The sequence below is a fragment of the Bos taurus genome, chromosome 7 (assembly GCF_002263795.3).
Source record: "Bos taurus isolate L1 Dominette 01449 registration number 42190680 breed Hereford chromosome 7, ARS-UCD2.0, whole genome shotgun sequence".
Taxonomy (NCBI): domain Eukaryota; kingdom Metazoa; phylum Chordata; class Mammalia; order Artiodactyla; family Bovidae; genus Bos; species Bos taurus.
Genome location: NC_037334.1, coordinates 52,307,251 through 52,323,949, shown reverse-complemented (window position 1 = coordinate 52,323,949; position 16,699 = coordinate 52,307,251). Strand labels below are relative to the sequence as shown.

At 42.2% G+C, this 16,699-nt stretch overlaps 2 protein-coding genes across 2 annotated transcripts; both read right to left on the bottom strand.

Annotated features, from left to right (window-relative positions):
* Positions 1 to 2,952: 2,952 nt before the first annotated feature.
* Positions 2,953 to 13,568, bottom strand: LOC100848799 (protocadherin beta-12). Its single transcript, XM_005209502.5, has one exon. It carries the CDS (start codon positions 5,890 to 5,892, stop codon positions 3,292 to 3,294), a length of 2,601 nt encoding a protein of 866 aa, XP_005209559.2. The 5' UTR covers positions 5,893 to 13,568; the 3' UTR covers positions 2,953 to 3,291.
* An 85-nt stretch (positions 13,569 to 13,653) lies between these two features.
* LOC107131225 (protocadherin beta-10-like) lies at positions 13,654 to 16,622 on the bottom strand. The gene has a single exon (XM_005209503.5). It carries the CDS (start codon positions 16,430 to 16,432, stop codon positions 14,033 to 14,035), a length of 2,400 nt encoding a protein of 799 aa, XP_005209560.1. The 5' UTR covers positions 16,433 to 16,622; the 3' UTR covers positions 13,654 to 14,032.
* Between the last annotated feature and the right edge of the window lie 77 nt (positions 16,623 to 16,699).

Below are 16,699 nucleotides of genomic sequence, written 5' to 3'. Positions count from 1 at the left end.
TATGCTATCAAGAGTATAAATTTGGGGATAGGAAATTAAGATAATTCCCATCTGATGGATTTTGTTTTCTCTTTAAGATATTAAGTAAGTTCATCTGCCAAAAAGCGGTATGTAAGTAGTAGGGTAAGAAGTTTAAGATAAGTTGGTATGAAGTTGTTATTGAAGAGTAAAAGAGAATGCTACTTAGGAAAATATAAAAAGATTTCTTGATCTTGAAAGCCCAATTAATTTTGAATGTGATAACCTTAGTGGTGATAGTACTGATTATTTGCTAAGCTTTGTTTTATAAAGTGTGGCATCCTAGGTGTAAGAGAAAAGATAATTTTTATCGAATAATTTAACTAGATAAAAATATTTATCTAATGTGTTTCATCAGGAGGTAAAGGAAATCCTAGAGTAAAGGAAAATTGAAACAGAGAATTGAGAATATGAGCATGAACATGGTTGGAAATGGTAAAATCGGAGTCAGCTGATGGGAAGGAAATTAAAACAGGAGGGGGTTGATAGGTAATAGCAGCATCATGGGATGGAGGTCTTGACAAGGTCAAAGACAAGATGTGATAGAATCAGAGGGCTAAAGGCACAGAAGGTTCTCATAGAAGGTATTCTTAGAGGGAGAGATCTGAAATCATATTTCATAGAATAATCCTGGGTAGTGAGAAAGTACAGCATGCGGCCAAGGTACTGAGAGGCCATGCTAGATTAACCAGTGGATGCGTGCTCAGTCACGTCCAACTCTTCAACTTCATGGACTGTAGCCCACCAGGCTTCTCTGTCCATGGGATTATTCCAGCAAGAATATGGAGTGGGTTGCCATTACCTTCTCCAGGGGATATTCCTGACCCAGGGATGGAACCCACGTCTCTTGGGGCTCCTGCAGCTCCTGCATTGGCAGGTGGATTCTTCACCACTGAGCCACCTGGGAAGCCCCTTTTTTTCCCATACTCTTGGCAAATTCCAACCTAAACTGTTGTTTTGTTCTTATTAGCAAGGGTTTTCAAGAAAATCAACTCTGGGAAGCTGAACAGTTTCTTACATCTCCGTTTTGTAAGTGACCTCTTCCCATTGACAACCTATAGTCCTTTAATATAAAATTGGCTGATACAGTTGAATTCCTATGCACTGGTTGAAATCTAACTGTAAATTATTTGATGCATAAGAGCAAAATTTGTTTTTAACAATACATTTGAAGAGAACTGGTTGGTTTACTTGTATCTGAGCTCCAAAGGCCTCACCATTCTCCATTAGAGTCAGGAAACAGTTCTTTCCATAAATAGACAAGTCTTCCTGTTCAGATAGGTGGAAAAACCTGAAGCAACAGGCTTTTCTCTGCTGTTGCACCTGTTAAATTTTCTGCCTGAGTTGTTTAAACTGCTCTTTCCCCTTCCCCTATTATAAATGTGAGAGGCCAAGCTTACTGGGGAAACAAGCTACTAGAACACTCCCACCTTCATTTTTGACAGCTATCCCATCATATATCTCTTTATGCTAGTGGTCATCCATCTTTTCCCCACTAAGTACGGTAAAGATAGGAGGTAACCTTAATACTTTGATTTATTAATATGAGTTTTTGTTCTCTATGTAAAGAAGCTTACATTTATTTTAAGCTTTCATTTATTTCTAGTTCCACTTCTGAAAACAGAAAATTAGAATTTAGTTAGCCTGCATGGAGAAACTTTTGTTCCCTCCATTTTTCTTAAATTCAAAGAGTAGTCAATCAGTTCATACAGTTCAAAAGAACTGGCAGTGAAATTTTAGCATTCAAGAAGTGTAAACATTAGGTTATTTTGGATATGCTAGAGCGAGAGATTGTACTTACAGGCATTATTAACTAATACCCAGCCTCTCTACAATGTTAAGATTAGAATATCTTCAAGAGGCAGTTCCTGGCATTGACTCTAGTCTGTGGCCCCACCTCAGGAATAAAAACAATCATTTTACCATCATGCATGTCCTCTTTCTCATACCTACTCTCTCTCTTGTGAACATATTTCCTTTCCCTGTATACCCCTACTCATTTTGCTCATCTATACTTTCCTTCCACGACATATAGACTTTAAGACTTTTTGATGAAATTCTTGGAAATATCCTCCCCCAACAATGAAGGCTTTCTCTTCTATGATATAGTCAGGTCATTCAAAGCAAAAGTGGTTGGTTAGAGCTTGTACAGCATGAAACAAAACTTCCTCCTACAATGGCTTGAAAAAAGTTTTAAAATTAGAATGTTAAAGGACTATCTTTTCCTACTTTTCAGTACTCTACAAATATCTGAGAAACGTGGTTTTGAAACTTTGGATTGCTACCCATTAGTAAGTCATGAAATCAATTTAGTGGATCATGACATTTGAAAATTAAATTGAAAATTAAATTGAATGGAATAATATAGGCAATTTCAAATTGCATCACAAAAAAGCTAAGTAGTTTACAAAACATTTCTATTATGTTTATATGTTATATAATTTTTCTATTGGCTATTTCAAAATTTGAAAATTAGTGCCCAGTGTATATATATTCTGGGAGAGCACAGGAGGCAAAAGATTATACACTTTAGCACATAAGTCCACTCTACAATAAACAAATTATGGTTCAGGAGCCTGCATTCTACTAGATTGCATTATACCTTTGTAACATTAGTCAGATATCTGGAAAATAAAAACTTTAAATTCCAAGATTATGTGGGTGGTCACAATATTAATATGTCTTCACAATAACCCTCCAGGATCAGTAAGGAAGAGACACTAGGAAAATTGCCTTCTAGCCCTTTCTAACAAGGTGATTATGTTTATCAAAGGACATTATTTTCAGGTATATTTTCAGCAGTAATTAAACGTTTTAAAAAGTTAATTAAAGAGTGGTGAATTTAAAGAAAGAAAAATGACATTTCTGAATAGCAACCAATATTAAACCACAAGAAAAACTGCAAAAAATGAAGACATGCTTGAACACTTGAAATACTTTGAAAGTGGTCTGCTTTATTTTATCAAAAGCATAATTGTGAGTGAAAGTTCAACTGAAGAAGGAGCCATGTGAAAAAAGTTACTTGGTGTAAGGCAAGTTAATTAATTATGAATTAAGACCTCCTTGGTTAGAGAATAAGTTACTATTTGTAATAATTACAACCACAAAAAATAAGCATTGACTTAAAAGAAGATGGGTACAACATGCAAAGATATAAAGTAACAGTGCAATTTCAAACATATATTTCAAAAGTAACAGTGCAATTTCAAACACAACGATGGTGTGGAAGCAGCACAAAACAACATGTATATTAGATATAAAACTTAATTATGGTCACTGAATATTGAACCCAAGGCTATTGTAGGAAGTATGATTTTCCTCTATTTCTTTCCCGGTGCGTTGGGTCGGGAGATTGGGGAGAATCGGCTTCAAGAATTTGAACTCATTCGTCCCAGTACCTCCCATCAGACACACCTCATACTGGTAGCTCTGGGACAGGGTCCCCGTGCCGCTGACGTCCACCAGGTGGCCCGGGAAGTGGCCCTCGGCCACCGGGCAGCGACCCGCCGAGGCCGCCCCGCCCCTCCTGCACAGTCGCACCGCCACGAACACCAGCACCGAGAAGAGGAAGAGCGACGACACCGACGCCAAGGCCACCACCAGGTAGACGGTGAGCGGGTCGGCCGGCGCCGCGGCCGCCGCTTCCGCTTCCGGGGCCGGCAGGTAGGGCTGCGAGAAGCCGTCCACCAGCAGCACGTGCAGCGTGACGCTGGCCGACAGCGGCGGCTCGCCGTTGTCCTTGACCAGCACCACCAGCCGCTGCTTGGGCGCGTCGCGCTCGCTCAGCAGCCGCGCCGTGCGCACCTCGCCGTTGTGCGCCCACACGCCGAACAGCCCGGGCTCCGTGGCCTTGAGCAGCTGGTACGACAGCCAGGCGTTCTGGCCCGCGTCGCCGTCCACCGCCACCACCTTGGTCACCAGGTAGCCCGGCTCGGCCGCCCTGGGCACCAGCTCGGTGCAGGGCGCCGAGGCGTTCTGCAGCGGGTAGAGCACGAAGGGCGCGTTGTCGTTGGCGTCCGCCACGAGCACGCGCACCAGCGCCTGGCTGCTGAGCGCGGGCGAGCCGCGGTCGGTGGCGCCCACGCGGAACTCGAAGGCTCTTAGGGCCTCGTAGTCCAGGGACGTGAGGGCGAAGAGGTGGCCGTTGTCGGGGTTGATGGACACGAGGGAGGCGAGGGGCACGAGCGGGTCAGGGGGCGGCAGCAGCGAGTAGGTGACCTGGGCGTTGGCGCCCGCGTCTGTGTCTGTGGCGCTGACGCTGCCGATGTGTAGGGCGGGGCTGTTGTTCTCGCGGACCCACAGGGTGTAGGAGGTCTGGGTGAAGGTGGGGGCGTTGTCGTTGACGTCGGACACCAGCACGGTTATGTTGTGCTCGGTTTTCAGTCTTGGGGTTCCCATGTCAGTGACCGTGATGGTGATGTTGTACTCAGCTTGGCTTTCTCTGTCCAGCATTCTTTCCGTTTGCAACGTGTAGTAATTCTCAACTGAAGATTTTAGCACGAACTGGAGGTTTTCTGAAACAGAACAAATCATCCTCCCATTCTCCCCAGAGTCTCTATCTCGGATACTAAAAACCATAACCACAGTCTCCGGAGAATTTTCTGGGATTGGGCTGGTAATTGATGACACAGTCACTTCAGGAGCATTGTCATTCACATCCATCACCTCAATTCTGAGTGTTGATTTTCCAAAAAGGCCTCCCCCATCTGTGGCTTGAATGATTATGGAATATGATTCAGTTGTTTCAAAATCCAGGGGTGAAGTTAAACTCACTTCTCCAGACTTTTGGTTAATTTCAAATGTCTTGCGAATATCTTCTGAGGCATGGGAAAACATATATGATATTTCCCCGTTTTTCCCGGAATCTAAATCCCAAGCTGAGACGGTGACAACTGGTGAGCCTAGTGTGCTATCTTCTGAAATCTTCACCTCATAAAATGGCTGCTCAAACTCAGGGGAGTTGTCATTAATGTCCACGACCAGCACCCGGACCAAGGCACTCCCGGACTTAGGCGGAGACCCGCCATCCAGAGCGGTGAGGATGAAACTGAGTTCAGACTGATCTTCATAATCCAGCGCCTTATCTAGAACTAACTCTGGGTATTTCCTATTATCCGGATTGACTCTCATTTTAATATGGAAATGCGAGTTGGGGCTTATTGTGTAGTTTTTTAGAGCGTTGATTCCTACATCCAAATCCTTTGCACTTTCTAGTAAGAACACAGCACCGACAGGACTGTTCTCTGGGATTTCTAAGAGCATTTCTTTTTCTAAGAAGGCAGGAGAGTTATCATTTATATCCTTGACCTGGAGCTCAATCCTTAAAAACTGCAAGGGGCTTTTCATTAATATCTGGAAATGCAGCACACAAGGCTCGGTGAAGCCACAGAGCTCCTCCCGGTCTAGTGCTTCACTTAAGAGCAAATCCCCTGTATTTATGTCCAGCTGCAATCGCTGTTTGTTATCATTAGAGACCACACGAGCCCCTCTGAAGGATAGCTCACCCACTTCCAGCCCCAGGTCTTTTGCCAGATTGCCTACAATGCTCCCACTCTGCATTTCCTCTGCCACTGAGAAGCGCCCAGAGTCAGAGCCCGCTTGAGACATCCCCAGCAAAACAAAGAAAAGCAGGACTTGCCTTATCTGCAGAACGCCTGCCCCTCCAATCTCCATAGCTCCTTTCCCAAAGTCTTCCTGCAGAATCGCTTCACCCTTCCCACTTCTGGGTAAGGTGCCTCTGATATGTCCACCGAATCTTCCGAGGCTTAAGGATTTTAACCTTGTTGAATAACTTCTAGTTTGCCACTTGAAGCCTTGTTCTTTTTGTCTTCCTAGTGCTCTTTTTGCACTGGGTAACAATGTCCAGAACATCATCCAGCATAGAATGTTTTTTCTCCCCCAGCGATGTTATCCTGCAGCGCCACCATGCGTTTCCACAGATTTTCAGAGTTTGATGAAAGCTACCTAAATTCCATTCACATAAATATCCTCCAGAAGCAAATATTCTTTTATATATTGTGTTCAAGTGATTACAGATATCGTCTATCATCCATAAGAGGTATTCTATACTGTTTATAGTTTTTTATGTTATTAGTATTTTAAAAAGCATTTAAGCATCCTTCTCCACTCTCCACACAATTGTGGTGAATACAGAAATATGTGATTCCTGGCCCCCAGGAGCTTGTAATCTTTCTGAGAAAACTGAGCACCAGAAACAAGGAAAGTATAAGTGACTGTTTCACTGAACAAAATTCCAGCACTATTTGGCCTTCCTTAAGTGGTAAGGGAAAGGGAAAGTGTACACAAGTCATTTCAGAAGTCCTCTCAAAGAATATGAAACTGAATTAACCATGAGGTAGAACAAAGAGAACTATATATAGATAGTTCTTACAGCACTAGAAGGCCGTCTGTAGATTTCCTTGATAGCAGTGAACTGTGAACTAAGAGAAAAATGAAGTAAGATACTGGGGTGGAACATATTGTGGAAATCCGTAATTTAGTTCTGCTGCTGCTGCTGCTGCTAAGTCGCTTCAGTCGTGTCCGACTCTGTGCGACCCCATAGACAGCAGCCCACCAGGCTCCCCTGTCCCTGGGATTCTCCAGGCAAGAACACTGGAGTGGGTTGCCATTCTAGTTTCTCATAATTTACCAAAAAAAAAAAAAAAAAGAACAAATACACAAACATGTTAGTTTCATTTAACACAGGCTTACTCCTAAAACTGGCTTCCCTCAGTTTCCCAAGATTTATTCCAGCTACAGTTATGGTCATCTGCTGTCTTTTTCAGCACAGGAAGAGAGAGTGAAAGAGATTCTCTTTCCCAGTTGTAGGACAAAAACTTAGTTTTACTCTGATCAGACTAACCAAGATCATGTACCTGCTGCTGAGGCGATCATTGTTTCAGGGGTATAGAATTAAGAAAGTGAAAGTGAGTCACTCAGTTATGTCCAACTCTCTGCCACCCCATGGACTATCATGAAATTCTATACAGGCCAGAATAGAATTGAAGTGGCTAGCCGTTCCCTTCTCCAGGGGATCTTCCCAACCCAGGGATCTAACCCAGGTCTCCCGCATTGCAGGCAGAATTCTTACCAGCTGATCCACCAGGGAAGCCCACAATAGAACTGTAGGTGGAGATTTTAGTTTCAGAATCTGAACTCATCTTTGTCCTCTGTTTTGCTTTAATCCTCTCTGGGGTCACCTCTTAAGCTTTTGATGGTTTCAGTTTTAGCCAGAGTACATGGTTGCTACATGGTGAGCGAGATTGTTTGGAACAGAATTCACCTGTGATGTCCAGTATAGAAGGTCTCAAGAGTGTCCTCAAAAATTGATGGAGGAGGGATCTAAGAAGTTTTCATTTTTAAAATGTTAAGTTCAATTATATTCTTAAAAATGTAAGCTAGACACATGGTTGAAAAATAAATCACTACAAAAGGGCAGAAATTGAAAAGTAGATGGATTTACTACACACAGTTATCCTCACTCCTTTTATTTTTGAATTTAGAGTGACATTTATTATGTTCAGAGAAGACAGAATACCCTCATGTTTGATTCCTTCCAAATTTCGAAGAGCAATATTACAGTCAGTTCAGTCGCTCAGTCATGTCCAACTCTTTGCGACCCCGTGAATCGCAGCTCGCCAGGCCTCCCTGTCCATCACCAACTCCCAGAGTTCACCCAAACTTAATGTGCATCGAGTCAGTGATGCCATCCAGCCATCTCATCCTCTGTCGTCCCCTTCTCCTCCTGCCCCCAATCCCTCCCAGCATCAGGGTCTTTTTCCAGTGAGTCAACTCTTCGCATGAGGTGGCCAAAGTATTGGAGCTTCAGCTTCAGCATCAGTCCTTCCAATGAACACCCAGGACTGATCTCCTTTAGGATGGACTGGTTGGATCTCCTTGCAGTCCAAGGGACTCCCTTGAGTCTTCTCCAACACCACTGTTCAAAAGCATCAATTCTTCGGCACTCAGCTTTCTTTATAGTCCAACTCTCACATCCATACATGACTACTGGAAAAACCATAGCCTTGACTAGACAGACTTCTGTTGGCAAAGTAATGTCTCTGCTTTTAAATATGCTATCTAGGTTGGTCATAACTTTCCTTCCAAGGAAAGCATCTTTTAATTTCATGGCTTCAATCACCATCTGCAGTGATTTTGGAGCCCCCCAAAATAAAGTCTGACACTGTTTCCACTGTTTCCCCATCTATTTCCCATAAAGTGATGGGACCAGATGCCATGATCTTAGTTTTCTGAATGCTGAGCTTTAAGCCAACTTTTTCATTCTCCTCCTTCACTTTCATCAAGAGGCTTTTTCGTTCCTCTTCACTTTCTGCCATAAGGGTGGTGTCATCTGCATATCTGAGGTTATTGATATTTCTCCTGGCAATCTTGATTCCAGCTTGTGCTTCTTCCAGCCCAGCATTTCTCATGATGTACTCTGCATATAAGTTAAATAAGCAGGGTGACAATGTACAGCCTTGACGTACTCCTTTTCCTATTTGGAACCAGTCTGTTGTTCCATGTCCAGTTCTAACTGTTGCTTCCTGACCTGCATACAGGTTTCTCAAGAGAGGTCAGGTGGTCTGGTATTCCCATCTCTTTTTTTTTTAAGGATAAAAATTTCTTTTTTTTTTTTAAGGATAACAATTTCTTTTTTTTTTATTTTATTTTTAAACTTCACAATATTGTATTGGTTTTGCCAAATATTGAAATGACTCCGCCACAGGTATACATGTGTTCCCCATCCTGAACCCTCCTCCCTCCTCCCTCCCCATACCATCCCTCTGGGTCGTCCCAGTTCACCAGCCCCAAGCATCCAGTATTGTTGCATCGAACCTGGACTGGCGACTCGTTCCATATATGATATTATATGTATTTCAATGCCATTCTCCCAAATCATCCCACCCTCTCCCTCTCCCAGAGTCCAAAAGACTGTTCTATACATCAGTGTCTCTTTTGCTGTCTCGTATACAGGGTTTTCACAGTTTATTGTGATCCAGTACTTTCATGTAATTCTTTGATTTTGCACAGCTCACTCCTTTTAAAATGCCCAATAAATGATAGTTAATAAAAATTATATGAACTTACAGAGACGAAGAATGTATATACATAATTTTGATGACAGAAATCAGATCAAAGAGCAGTTATCAGTTCCAAGAAATGTCTAAAGAAAAGTTCCTGTTTGTCCAACATAATCCCATTTGGATACAGGATTTAGAGGAACGAAGTGTATAAGACTGAAGTCCAAAAGAAAAAAGACTGAAGTTCATTGAGGGCCAAAAAGGAAATGGCAACCCACTCCAGTATTCTTGCCTGGGAAGTCCCATGGACAGAGGATCCTGCTGGGCTACAGTCCATGGGGTTGGAAAGGAGTCGGACACAACTTAGCTACCAAACAACATCTTTAACTTTGGAGACCCTGGAAAGAGCTAAGTGCAAGTGTGAGGGGTGAAGCCAAAAATAGGGAAATCAAACAAAACTTTGCATCCTGAGTGGTGAGATTTCTAGTCCCTTTTCACGCAGTTGTCTCCAGTTGAAGTACGCAGGGTGGGCATCTCTAACAATATTGCAGAATCCTAACCTGGAGCATATGAAAGGCTCAAACAGAAACTTAAACATACTGGTATTTGAGGATCTCCTAAGCTAATAACTCTTATCTTACAATGATTACATTAGAGTGAGGTCCTGCCATCAATAACCTCATTATCACATACACAAAGAGCTGTCAGTGCCTTGATCTCTCATCATTCTTAAATATGAGAAGATAGCCATGGACCGCAAGACATGAGGAAGTATTAATGCCAAAACCACCACCACCACCAAAAAAGAGGGTCACAGGAGGAAACAGATACAGAAATAGAGAAAACAGAAGAAAGTGTTTTAAAATGTTTGATTAACTTGCTGGATAGCAGAAATTAACAGAGCAATGTAAATCAACTATATTTCAATGTAAAAAATCTGATTAATATCCTCAGAGTAGTAAAATCTAGTAAGAGCTAATATTTATTGAGTATTTATTCTGTGCTGCCTATTATTCTAGTGCCACATATGTGTTTACATATTTAATTGCAATAGTAATCATATGAAGTATGTATTCTTTTGTAAGATAAAGAATGGATTAGGGCTTAGTGCTACTTCCTAGATACATAATCTTGGGCAAGTTCTTAATTTCTCTATGACTCACTCTCATTTTAAAAGTAGTTATAATACTTTTTACAATGAATTTAATAATTTAAAAGAATTGTAGATGACAGAATAATTTTTTCTATTATAGTTGATTTACAATGTTGTGCCAGTCTCTGGTGTACAGCAAAGTAATTCAGTTATACAAACACACACACACATATATATATACACACACACTTTTAAAATGTTCTTTTCCATTATGGTCTATCACAGGATATTGAATGTAGTTCCCTCTGCTATACATTAGGAGCTTGTTGTTTATTCGTTCTAAAAGTAATACTTTGCATCTACCAACCCCAAATTCCCAGTCCATCCCTCTCCCTCTCCCCTTCTCCCTGTTGGCAACCAGAAGTCTGTTCTCTATGTCTTATGAGTCTGTTTGTTTTGTTGGTAGGTTCATTTGTGCCATATTTTAGATTCCACATATAAGTGATTTCATATGATATTTGTACTTTCTGACTTACTTCACTTAGTATGATACTCTCTAGTTCCATCCATGTTGCTGCAAATGGCATTATTTTGTTCATTTTTATGGCAGAGTGGTACTCCATTGTATATATGTACTAAGTTCCTATTTATTCATTCATATGTTGATGGACATTTAGGTTGCTTCCATGTTTTGGCTATTGTGAATAGTGCTGCTGTGTACATGGGGGTGCATGTATCTTTCTGAATTTTAGTTTTGTCTGGGTATATTCCCAGGAGTGGGATTGCTGGATCAAGTGGTAATTCTATTTCTGGTTTTCTGAGGAACTTCCATACTGTTTGTACCCACTTACCTTCCTACCAACAGTGTAGGAGAGTTCCCTTTTCTCCATACCTTCTCCAGCACTTGTTTTTTGTAGACTTTTTAATGATGGCCATTTTGACCAGTGTTAGGTGGTGCCTCAGTTTTGATTTGCAGTTCTCTAATAATTAGTGATGTTGAGCGTCTTTTCATGTGCCTACTGGTCATCTAAATGACAAAAGATCCTACATTTATAAATCTAAAACAGATGCTATGAAAAACATTCAAGAGAATTAAAAAGAGCTTTTAAAAAATAAATATTTGTCAGTCAAAAATTAAAAGTACAAAGCTTGGATGATAAAATATTTTGTCCAAAAAGTAGAACAAGAGGCAAAAAGAAAATAAGAAGTGGAAAAAAATTAGAGGGAGACAATCTATCAATTCAGGATATCCAGTATTTAACTAATGAAATTATGGTGAGAAGATACAAAATTCAAAGGAGAAATTACGATGAAAATAGAACAAGGAAATTTCTTAGAGCTAAAAGTGAGAGTTTAAATGTTAACAGAGTACACCCATGTGACTAGATAAATAGCTGACACTGATGTATCTTCAGAATAGGAGAAACAGTTTCCAATGTTTCCACCATGCAAAAATGTGACGTTAAAAGAGATAGGAATTAGAATGCAAAGTCTTCTGAATAGCAACTCTATATGCAATCACTAAAAGGAATACTGTTTTTAAGATATGAGGGAAAATTATTTTCAGCCTAGAATTTTATATCCAAACTATCAATCAAATGAAAGCAAGATACCTTCACAAGGCAAGTTCTCAAAAATTTTATGTCCTCTGCATCTATTTTTATGAAGATATTGAGAGATCTGTGTCAGCTAAATAAGTGGCCTCTTAGAATTTGTGAAGGGTTGGTTCTAAGACCCACAGATATCAAATTCCCCAGATGCCCAAATCCCATAGTTGGCCCTCCGCATCCAAGGGTTGCACATCCGAGGATTCAGCCAAGCTAAGATGGTGTATTAAGTTTGCATTCTGCAGTGCGTTGACTCATCAGATGTGCAGTCAGTGCATACACTATATGTATTAGAGAAATCCTCATATATGTGGACACAAAGTTCAAAACCCTGTTGCTCAAGGATCCACTATATACTGTTTCTTATCAAAGGGGACCAACATAGGAAAATGTTAAAGTCCTAACTATAGAGCAAATAGTATAAATGAAGGCGAGAGATAGGAGGGAATTTGTGTGAAAGATCTCCAGAAAATAAGTATAACTGATAGGCTTCTGAGATTTTTTTTTAAATTTAAGGGAAAATAATGATATTCAGGGAGAAATAATGTGAAAAATCAATAGAATTAAATAGAAAGTTGTGCCAATAAAAATAATTATCAACTCTAGGAAAGATATTTTCAAGAAAGGGAATGTAATCATACTATGGTGAAACTCCAGTACTTTGGCTACCTCATTCGAAGAGTTGACTCATTGGAAAAGACTCTGATGCTGGGAGGGATTAGGGGCAAGAGGAGAAGGGAACGACAGAGGATGAAATGGCTGGATGGCATCACTGACTCAATGGACGTGAGTCTGAGTGAACTCTGGGAGTTGGTGATGGACAGGGAGGCCTGGTGTGCTGCTATTCATGGGGTTGCAAAGAGTCGGACTGAACTGAACTGAACTGAATGTGTACTTTGAAGTAATCTTAGCAAATAAACCAAAACTATTAGTTTAACCAAAAGGAGGAGGAGAGGGGGAGAGGAAGCAGAAGCAGGAGAAGAAGAAAACCTAAGACAGGGAGAATAGAAGAAAGGGAATGTGTAATGTTTGTGTGTTTGTTAATTGGAAGGCAAGGAGGGCACGAAATAGGTGATGGGGATTAAAAGGCACAGACTTAAACAATTATAAAATTTCAAAAAACATGAAAATGTAATATACAGCATAAGGAATATATTATAATAACTTGTATGGGTACAGTTGGTTACTAGACTTGTGGTAATCATTTTGCAATGTATGCAAATGTCAAATCACTACGTGGTACACCTGAAACTAACATAATATTGTTATTATATTTCAATAAGAAAAGAAAGAAAGGAGGCCAAGCAATTAAGAAATAAAAAGGTAAGAAGGTTAAGTGCTTTATTACAGGAAGAAGTTATTAAAGTATAAAATTGAATGTCAAAGCAGTATAAACACATAACAGAAAATGTAGATAAATCTACAGAAAACAGAGAAGAGAGCTAGAGATGAATTTGTTGTCATTCCTTATGATTTTTAGTTCATCTTTATTTAAAAATTATAGATAATTAAAATATATTTACAAAATAAAATGAAAAGTGAAAAGCTTTGCAACAGTCCACTAATAGCTTTATACAGACCCTCAAAATGTTTTTATTTATATTCATTTTCATGCAGGTTATATTTTGAATTATAAGACATAGTCTGGTTTCTATATCAGCAAAAATGAACATTAGAAAATATTAACAAAGAGTAGCATATTTAAAGAAAATGAAATTATATGAACACAGTGAGTGAGTGAAGTTGCTCTTTGCGACCCCTTTGCGACCCTCTTTGCAGACAGTGAAAACTCTAGGTCCTTACCACTGGACCACGAGGGAATCCTACCAATGATGTTTCATTTTATCATGAGCAGAATAATAGAGAAATATTTCTTTTAAAATATCATTTAGAGCTAGATGATAGTTTCTTATCATGATTAAATGTTTTAGTAAGGTCAAGACATGCAGGTATATCTTCTTAGGTAAAGGAAGTACTGTAGGTGTATAAGATAATGAGATTCAGTCTATGAAATGTACTAGGGAAAAAAATCAACCTGTTTTCCAGAATGAAAATGGTACTAAACTCTTGTACATTTTGAAGGACCTAAACATACAAACTAATATTTAGATGGAGTACTGATTACAACTAACCTGTTTAATGGGAAAAAAAGGATGAAATAACATTGTAAAATCATATAGTACTTTAAAATAAGGCTTTAGTTGCAAAATAATTTAACTTGGAGTAATAAAACTAAACTAATATTGATATAGTTTCATAACACTTCAAAAATACGTGAACATATAGAAAGAATTTTACTGAAAATTAAATCCAAGGCTATTTCGAAATGTGGGATTTTCGTCACTATTTCTCCCAGGATCTTGTGCCTGAACAGTGGGGAGAATCGGCTTCAAGAATTTGAACTCATTCGTCCCAGTACCTCCCGTCAGGCACACCTCATACTGGTAGCTTTGGGACAGGGTCCCCGTGCCGCTGACGTCCACCAGGTGGCCTGGGAAGTGGCCCTCGGCCACCGGGCAGCGACCCGCCGAGGTCGCCCCAGCCCTCCTGCACAGCCGCACCGCCACGAACACCAGCACCGAGAAGAGGAAGAGCGACGACACCGACGCCAAGGCCACCACCAGGTAGACGGTGAGCGGGTCGGCCGGCGCCGCGGCCGCCGCTTCCGCTTCCGGGGCCGGCAGGTAGGGCTGCGAGAAGCCGTCCACCAGCAGCACGTGCAGCGTGACGCTGGCCGACAGCGGCGGCTCGCCGTTGTCCTTGACCAGCACCACCAGCCGCTGCTTGGGCGCGTCGCGCTCGCTCAGCAGCCGCGCCGTGCGCACCTCGCCGTTGTGCGCCCACACGCCGAACAGCCCGGGCTCCGTGGCCTTGAGCAGCTGGTACGACAGCCAGGCGTTCTGGCCCGCGTCGCCGTCCACCGCCACCACCTTGGTCACCAGGTAGCCCGGCTCGGCCGCCCTGGGCACCAGCTCGGTGCAGGGCGCCGAGGCGTTCTGCAGCGGGTAGAGCACGAAGGGCGCGTTGTCGTTGGCGTCCGCCACGAGCACGCGCACCAGCGCCTGGCTGCTGAGCGCGGGCGAGCCGCGGTCGGTGGCGCCCACGCGGAACTCGAAGGCTCTTAGGGCCTCGTAGTCCAGGGACGTGAGGGCGAAGAGGTGGCCGTTGTCGGGGTTGATGGACACGAGGGAGGCGAGGGGCACGAGCGGGTCGGGGGGCGGCAGCAGCGAGTAGGTGACCTGGGCGTTGGCGCCCGCGTCTGTGTCTGTGGCGCTGACGCTGCCGATGTGCAGGGCGGGGCTGTTGTTCTCGCGGACCCACAGGGTGTAGGAGGTCTGGGTGAAGGCGGGGGCGTTGTCGTTGACGTCGGACACCAGCACGGTTATGTTGTGCTCGGTTTTCAGTCTGGGGGTTCCCATGTCAGTGACCGTGATAGTGATGTTGTACTCCGCTTGGCTTTCTCTGTCCAGTGCCCCTTCTGTCATTAGGATGTAAAAATTCTCCACAGAGGGTTTCAGAAGAAATGGCAGATGGTCTGGGATGAAGCACACTGTCTTTCCATTTTCTCCAGAGTCTCTGTCTTTAATCCTAAAAACAGCCAATGCTGTCTCAGGAGAGTTCTCCACAACATGGTTGGAAAGTGATGATATGATCAGTTCAGGGGCATTGTCGTTGGTGTCTAATACCTCGACCAAAACTGTGCATTTTGAAGAAAGGCCCCCACCATCGATTGCCTGTGTATTTATTTTGTAAGACTTTACTAGCTCATAATCAAGCAACAGTCTGAGTATGATTTCTCCAGAAAAAGGATTGATATGAAAGGTTGTTAGAATATCTTCAGAAGCATCAAAAAATGAATAGGATATGTCTGCATAGATTCCAGAGTCTGCATCTTCTGCAGAGACTTTAGCAATAAAGGACCCTACTGGGCTGTTCTCCGGAGTCTGGGTCACATAGATTGCCTGAGAAAACTGAGGGGCATTGTCATTGACATCCAGGATAACAATGTGTATATTAGTGGCTCCAGACCTGGGTGGCAACCCACCATCCAGCGCTGTGAGTGTTAAGCTGAACTCTTGCTGTTTCTCCCGATCCAGCGTCCTGTCCAGTACTAGCTCTGGATATATTATGCCTTCATCACTGCCACTAATTTTAATATGGAAAAAAGAGTTGGGGTTGATAGTATAGTTTTGGATACCATTAAGTCCTCCATCTGAATCTTGTGCTCTTTCTAGTTGAAATGAGGTCCCTTCAGCTGTATTTTCTAATATTTTTAAGACTGTCTCTTTGTCTCGAAAAACTGGTGAATGATCATTTATGTCCCTCACCCTCAGCTCAATCCGGTAAATCTGAAAGGGATTATCCATTAAAATTTGAAAATACAGCACACAGGGTTCTCTGGAGCCACACAGCTTCTCCCGGTCCAGTTTTTCATTTGTAAGCAAATCCCCAGTTTGAGAGTCCAGGAGCAAGTGTTGTTTATTATCATCAGAGACCACCCGCGCTCCCCTTGCAAGCAACTCCTTGTCCCCCAGCCCCAGATCCTTAGCTATATTGACTACAAAGGATCCTCTCTCTGTTTCCTCTGTCACCGAGTAACGTCCAAACCCAGAGCCTGCCAAGGATACTCCCCCAAACAGAAAAAGAAACAGGACTTGCCTTTGTCTTGAGCAGGGAAATCGTCTAGCCTCCATAGCTGCTTCTGAATACGTCTTTAATATTGGTAACAATCACAGATCCCAGTGTAAATAAACAGCAGTCGCAAACCGCAGATCTACACCGTGTAGTAGCAAAGGTATGGGTTATGTTTTATAACCCCCTTTTCTAATCTTGGGTTGCTACAGCTTTTCTCCCTGGTCTACCTGCCGCTATCTTTCTTCTTATGTCAGTGACTTACCGCAGCACTCTCAGTTCAGATTTTTACCCCTGTCTCTTTAGCCTGCAGCGCCACCGCGTGGCCT

Excerpts from the sequence above, each read along its gene's own strand:
- LOC100848799 (XM_005209502.5), bottom strand. The coding sequence starts at position 5,892 with ATGATGTTCTGGACATTGTTACCCAGTGCAAAAAGAGCACTAGGAAGA.
- LOC107131225 (XM_005209503.5), bottom strand. The coding sequence starts at position 16,432 with ATGGAGGCTAGACGATTTCCCTGCTCAAGACAAAGGCAAGTCCTGTTT.